The sequence below is a fragment of the Charadrius vociferus genome, unplaced genomic scaffold (genome assembly GCF_000708025.1).
Source record: "Charadrius vociferus isolate BGI_N301 unplaced genomic scaffold, ASM70802v2 scaffold159, whole genome shotgun sequence".
Classification (NCBI taxonomy): Eukaryota; Metazoa; Chordata; class Aves; order Charadriiformes; family Charadriidae; genus Charadrius; species Charadrius vociferus.
The window spans coordinates 2,671,333-2,678,885 of NW_009649940.1; the positions used below are offsets into that span (position 1 = coordinate 2,671,333).

The 7,553-nt window shown below is 38.0% G+C and overlaps 1 protein-coding gene across 1 annotated transcript in view; it reads right to left on the minus strand.

Annotated features, from left to right (window-relative positions):
- PLK4 (polo-like kinase 4) overlaps nt 1-5,200 on the minus strand; it is a 42,908-nt gene extending 37,708 nt beyond the window's left edge. The window contains exons 1-2 of the mRNA XM_009891433.1: nt 5,127-5,200; nt 2,163-2,275 (exon numbers count right to left, since the gene is read on the minus strand). Coding sequence (XP_009889735.1) covers nt 2,163-2,275; nt 5,127-5,200 — 187 coding nt within the window. The remainder of the gene's footprint in view (nt 1-2,162; nt 2,276-5,126) is intronic.
- Nucleotides 5,201-7,553: the final 2,353 nt, after the last annotated feature.

Here is a 7,553-nt window from a genome sequence, read left to right on the forward strand (position 1 = left end):
TCAGGAGAATGACATTTCTCTCTTAAGCATGCTCAGAGGAAATATGTGAATTTAGATGTGAGAATGTTTAAGTTGTGAGAGGCTGGGAGTTGAGCAAGTATCTTGAGACCTGTGTAATTTTTGAGGCTTTGCCTCACACAGGAAAGGGCTGTGATTCTCATTTGTCTGTCTGATGGTGAGTTCTCCAGAGGGAATGTCTGTTTCATTGGAAAAATTGCTGAAAACTTCATCATCCTGTAACTGACCCTGCCACTGCCATGCTGATCAAGAAAAAAATGCAAGAAAACGATTCTTTTCTCACCCTACTTCTGTGCTAGTGAAGGTCCATTATTTCAGAGAATGATTTTTTTATTTTAATCTGCATCTTGAAGAAACAAGTCAAACTCGTCAGCCATGTGATTCAGTTTACTCATCCGTACAATTGGTGACATGTTTCATCCTTAGCTGAGGAGTGTGGGTGGAGTTATTTGTAATGTAAGTGAAAAAAAAATAGTTTGTGCAAAGAATGATTGTTTCTGAAATACTAGTTATTAAACATATTCTGGTTTGAGTAGAATCCTTGGTATGTCATAAGGCTTTGTTTCAATGACTAATACATTTTTATGGACATTCCAACTTTGAACCTTCCTATCAAGTTACTGGCCCTGCAGCAATGTCCCTAAGTCTATGTTACAGGAATATTATGTAGCTTATTTAAATGCTGTCAAAGCCAGATGGATATTCTGTTTTTGCTAATTGTGTTGAACTACAATGCCAGCATGTGGTAGTCCAGTGATATTACTCAGTGGAATTTCACCTCTTATGCTAGCATAAGCTTTTTCCCCCCTCATATCTTTTGTACATCTTATTGGTGTTACGGTATTTGTAATTTTGTGTGTGTAGTTGAGTCCTGTCTCTGTAGATACCGAGTGTGAGATTCGTCACTGGTTTATGACTAGAGCCAGGCTGATGTCATGTTTATATTGTTACAGCTAATTTAGCTGATGCCTTAGTTGTAAGTTTCTGCCATATATGTTACTGTATGGAACATAGTACCAGATTGTGCCGTGTTCTTAAGCAGGACATGAATCTCTGTGAAAGTAGCTTTTTTGTCTTCTCTGAAAGTTCAGTGTACGTTCCTCAGTCACCCTCTCAATATGTTAGTCTTCTGTATTTGAAAGTGATATCTTCCTCACTCTTGACTATTTGTTTGCAGCCTTCTTTGCAACTCCATACATCAGTGGATATCATTACGTGATAGATGCATTGACTATGAAGTTATCTTTGTGTCATTGCTGTAGAGCAAAGCAATTGCAAAAGCAATTATAATTAGTTGTGATTTACAGTGTAGTTGTGTTTCCCCTTTCTTCCCCGTTCATCAAACTTCTCAATGGCAATCAAGTGACTTATATGCATATCTGCATCTCTTTTGAAAATGAAACAACTTTTCTATTCAAGATCCAGCCATGCTCAGTGTTTCGCATGTGCATATTGAGTATTTTCCCTGTGGAACATGGTCTACATAGACTTGCCAAAAAGGAGGCTTGTTCATAGTCAGATTGGAAATTTGTAGCAGAGCTGTGAGGCTGTATCGCTAGTTCTCACTGTTGACAGTAACAGTTAATGCCACATCCCTTACAATAGCTATAAAATCCATTTAGCAAGAAAACACCTTTAAAAGCTTTTTTTGGGTTTTTTTTTGTTTGTTTGGGGTTTTTTTTTGTGTGTGTGTGTGTGTTCTCTGTGAACCCACAAATATATTCTCGCTATAACAGATTATCTCCTGAGGTTATAAAATCTTGTCATTTTCAACAAAAGCGAAACACACATTTGTTAGGACAAGTATACCATTTTTGTTTTTGTCTTGATGCACTTAGGTGGACTAGATAACCTCTAAAGTTTCTTTGCAGATGCATTTTCTGTGATTCTTTGAATTGTACAGCACTTGTGATCACTAAGTGATAGTTTCTAATAGAGGAAACTTTTGCAAGTCAAAATAAATTCTGTGAGAAAGGGTGGTCTCAGTCTTGAACTGTTTCTTAAGAAGACCTAGCTTGGTCTAGAATTATCATTAAATTAATCACACAGTCTTCACAAACCTTGCTTACATCAATGAAAAGATTCCTTGCGCCAAAGTGAAAGTAACAACACAGATGGAGTTCCCAATCAGTGCAGATACTTACGGGTTTGCACTTCCATTGTGTCCCCTTTGAAGCGGTGTTCTGCCAGAAGCGGTGATACAAACGTAAAACTAGAGAACAGATTTTTCTGTGCAGTAACACGGTTGTTTGGATACCTAGAGATAATAACCAATTTAAATAAAAATCTATTCAGTATTTCCCTAGGCTATTATGTCAGAAATTTTGATTGACTCCCTTTGAAGTTATTTTTGGAAATTTTTAGTTGTAACTAGCACTTAGTTACCAAGCAAGGCGCTGGATTTACAAAGAAGCTGTATCCCTTGGGCGGTGATATCTGCTTAAGGTCATTCAGGTGGATTTGAAGAGCATAATAAAGGATGCAGTATGAGATTTGAAAGCTTTCTCAACAAAAGATCTGGCTGAAATCCTAATTAATTTTTTTTTCCCCCTATTTTTCAATTCATACTTCACCATCAGGGCATGTGTCTGCCCCTTTGGCTTTGAAAATCGGTTTGTTGACATTATCTTGAAAACAAAATGTCACCTGAGCATAAAGATGTAATTTATTCATTTGTCCAGTTGTTTACAAAGGATTTAGATCAGCAGTTTAGCATGCTAAGACAAATGACATTTCTCAGTGGCCTTTTTGTGGGAAACAGATCATTGTGGTGTTTTTTTTCTGACATGATACTAAAGGAAAGCAAAACAAAAATACTTCTCTAATGGTTTGTTATATCGCCAAGATGATGTAGCAAGAAGTTACTTGAAAAATCAGTTTCTGTTGTCAGAGCAGTTAGTTTGTCTTGGAAAAGCACTGTCATGGTAATTTAGCAAATTGAACTGTGGTTGTTTATTTCCTTGCGAGCAAAGACAAATGCAAATACAGTATTTCTGTCATTTAAAGCTGTAGGAAAATTATTTTTTAAATTTCCAGTCTTGGCAACTTAGTGAATTTAGATACATTTTATATTTCTACATGTCAAATTGTATTTATAAATGTGTATTTTATACTTTCTGTAATGTGGAAGAAAATGAAACTTTCCCATGATAAACCAGGTCAAATAAATAAATTTGAAATCTACATCCTTACAATGTATTTCAGTATTTTGATGCAAATACCATTAGCGTGACATCATGCCTATGTCTTTAATTCCCTGAGGGTTTCAGCTGGCTACCTTAAGCTTCTTTCCACTTGCACTTATTTTTTGCTAGAATAGTTGATTTTCCTCTTTTGCAGCATAACAGGAGAATGCTTTTCTTGATGGTGAGCATCCTTGCACAGCTGGTAAATACTGGAGTGTAAACCAGCTGATTTAGTAGTCCGAGATGCTCATACAGCAAAGTAGGTTAAAGGCAATATTTTCTCCTGTACTGACTGTTGTTAAACACATGGAGTTGGTTTTTAGATCATACATTTTAAAATATGTACATATATATGTGTATACATACATGTGTATATCTCTATTTTTTTTTTTTATAGGAAGGAACTATTTTATTAGTTTATTTATTGAGATCTAAGTATGCAAAGCCTGGAAGAAATGCAGGCTTTGTGAAGCTTTTAAAGTGTATTGAGGAAGATGGGTACAAACATATTGAGTCATGTTGTGTTTTGATACATTTGTATAGGTAATGCAGATATTCTACAGTCATTGAATACTGGTGGAGGATGGAGGGATGCCCATTGCAGTGCTCAGACATGAAAGAACTCCTGGAGAAAGCCCATGGACTGCTGCTTTGCTGCTGCACTTCAGCATCTTCTCAGTGAATGAACAATGCTCAAAGCCATCAACTTCCCTAAGTGGTTCAAGACGCAGGCAAACTACTTTGAACTTGTTCGTATGTTGCAATAAATCATTTGTGAGAGACGAATTACTTGAAATTTGGCAGTTTGTGCTCATCCAACTGCACAAATGTGACTACAGATGTGAAAATGACTGCAGTTCCTGAGGCAAAGCAGTACTGTGTTTGGGCTGCAGTGGGTGGAGCGAAGAGTCATGGTGTTCACTGGTAACCCATCTGGTGGAGTTTGTCGACAGCAGAGAGGCTGCAGCTGGCTGGGACACAGAAGCACAAGAGAAACCACACCTGACTAAGCAAGCAGGACAGGGTGAGCCACCAAAAATGCCCATTTCTTACCTGTGGTTTTTAGACAAGCACACATTATATCAACCCACGAGATCAGACAAAGCTTCTTATAGGAATATTGATGTAAAAATGAGGTCTTGGGTGGTCATTTATGGTTCAAGTAGCGGTTTATATATTTATTATAATTATACACAACCTTGACAATCTATATTGCCATTCAAAAATAAATTGAAGTATTGTCAATTTGCACATGATCTGTCACTAAGAAGAATCCCATTTACATACATAGTAAACATTTTGCATACTTAAAACACTGCTTCAAATTCTAACACTCCCATCTCTTCCCCCCCCCGCCCTCCTGTGGAGATATGTTTCAACTATGTAAACGAACTTTTCCAACTATGCAACATTCAGGGACTACCACCTTTTTTTATTAATTTAGTTAAACCATTTCAGCACTTTGTAGAGGTGGCTGGTGGGTATAGCTCTTAATTGCATTTTTGTTTAGAATGATTCTTCATAGCTCACGTTGCAGTCATTCCTGCTTTGCTTTGCTTGATGTATTTTCTTCTGACCAGGAAGATGCAAAACAGAGTTTAGTAACTCTATCAGGTAAGTCACATGAGCACATGCCTGGTTTAGTATTCTCCAGTGCTAATAGTCACAATTAGTTGTTTTCACTGTTATTTACACGTGTAATAAGCGGTTGAAATCTTCACACACTTTCTCTAGCCTACTTAGTTTGTATTTATACTCCAAATGTTACCTTGGTAATTGAAATGAAAATTTATGAGGCATTGACTGCCTTTTATTAAGCAACGCATCTGTCTTCTGGTGCCTGAAAGGCTAAAAAACTTAGCATAACAAAGAAAAGTGTAAGAGACAGCATAATATTCTTCCATCCAGTTAAAGGAAACTCACAGCTCATGGTAGCTACTGTAAGCATCCTTAGAGTGTGTGGGCACTATATTGACCCACAACTGAAGTTTGGGCATGGGGGCTTCAGTTTAGAAGGGCTGACAGAAGTCGGCATATTAAAGTATTACAGTGTGGTAACAAAATGAAAGCCCTGTTTTGAGGAATGACGTTCATGAGGACACTCATCTATGGAAATTGAATTTAGCTTCTTTTCCTACAGCAGCTGGCTCAGTGCCTTGAACCCACAAATGCAGTGCATTTGTATAACTGATTTGTGGTTTTGATAGCTAGTGTCAGTTAACTGAAAGGCATGGATAAGCAGAACTTTGAGAAGCGTAAAGATTCCAAGGTGTCAAAAAATACTCAGGAAGAAGAGTCTCCTGCCAGCTCCTCACCCATTTCTTGAAATTACACTTAAATATAATCCTTACAGGGGAACCCCCCACTTAAATATGGAGTATCTGAGAACAGTTAGTAACAGGAAAAATCCATAGCAGAGGTTAGAGTCCAACACAGAGATGTTTCAAAAAATATGAAATAATTTCAAATGCTGAAGATACAAAGGAGTCTTGTCAACACAGATTGGATGCTATAGATGATTAACAGCCTTCACTTTTAAGCATAACCAAAAAATTTCCACTGCACAGGACAGCAGCAGTATCCTCCGGCTGCCCACCAGGCATGCAGACCGCTGTAGGGACAGGCCTGTGTACTGCAGAAATAGCATGGCAGCAACTGCGGTTCCCCTCCAGTGCTGCCATACCCAACTGCGACAAGGGCATCTTCCCCTTCCTCCTGCCACCTAGTCTGGTGAAGCAGGTTAGGTGCTTCACCCAAACGGGATCCAGCCGCCTACTCTAAGTTTTGCAAGCATGCCCCAAAGGCAGTGTTTAAACGGTGAAAGAAGGACACTGCCAGAAGCAAACAAGGGAGAGGATTCTTCATTGAAATTCAGACATACATTCAAATTCACCCCAAACAAGGCAGGCAGCTGTATTGGGTTATTTTATCATGTAACATCTTTCTCAGTTCAAAGAAAGAAGAGTATAAAAGTTTAACTTTAAGGAATTGTTAAAAAACTGTTTATGTTACATCTGAATGAAGTTCAAAGAAAATCCTGAAGTTTAAACTACTGTATTAAGAGATGTGGAAAGCAAGCCATGGATCAATTGTAAAACAGCTGGTAGCAACTTAGTCTACTAAAACAAATTCATTTTAAAGCCATTTCTTGAGCAAGACCATTGATGTTCAAGACAGGAGAGAATCAGCCCTCTTTAATGGAAAGAAGATGTTACTAGTAAAATAAAACAAAGTATGCTGCTTTGTAACTAAGCTTTTGCATGAAGTTGTAGACTCTGATTAACAAAACTTTTTTATTTTTAAAACAAAACTCTACTGCCTTTACAAAGATAGTGTTGCTTCCTGTTTTTTCTTCTTGTGGGATGGCTGGAACATTTTCAAACATTAGAAATGTATCTTTCTCTCAATAGAAAGTCTCAAGTAAGACAGTAGCAACAAATACCTGCTTTTAAAATACACAAGATGCAGAGTAGCATACTACTCTTGGTTCCCTAACAAAACTATACTCATTCTGGTGCTGCCAGGGTAGCCACAGGGTAACTCACTTGTTGAGTCCAACGCACAAAACCTCATCTTCAAGTTAAGCATTGCTTATGTAAGTACTTGAGAACCTTAAATCTGCATCCTGGTAAAATTTCCTCTTTGTAACAGAGAACAGATTACATATTAACAAGTCATATGCTCAGTGTTAATGTGAAGCTCCCTGTGGAAAGAAGAATTTTGCCCTTCCAAATGGGATTCTTAACATGTACATCAACAACTAGTTGCTATCAGCAGTCTGTGGGTAGCATTCTTCTTCACCAGGGATCTCGAGACAGAGCAGATGCACAGCAAAAAAACCCAACCCTATTCTAGTAAGAAAACCTTACTACAATGGTCTTAACCATATGTGCTTTTAAGCTTGCTGGAGAATTATTACAGCCTTTATGCGTAAAAATTGCCTCAGACATTTGTAATGTAATGCTAAGCATCTGATGACCACGAGCAGAAGACTTTCTGTTCTTACACCTGACCTTTTAGCTACTGGAGAGCTTACACTGGAGATTTTCACTGTTTGAGCTCTTCTGCCAGGTATCAGGAAGTCTACTAGACAAATTAATGTGTAGGTGGGTTTTAGAAAGCCAGTATTTAAGAATGCTACTAATTACACTGCTGTGGTAAAGCCATTAAGATATTCATGATGTTAAAGCCTACGGGACCAAAGCTAGCTCAGACACACATTGACTTAAACATAGGACAGCTGACACAGAAGTACAGTCACCCCCTCAGTGCCAAAGATGTGTGACTACAGCGGCAAAATTGAAGACTGAGGTTGCAGTGTAGCTGCAGCTCTCTTCAAGGTCACTCAGG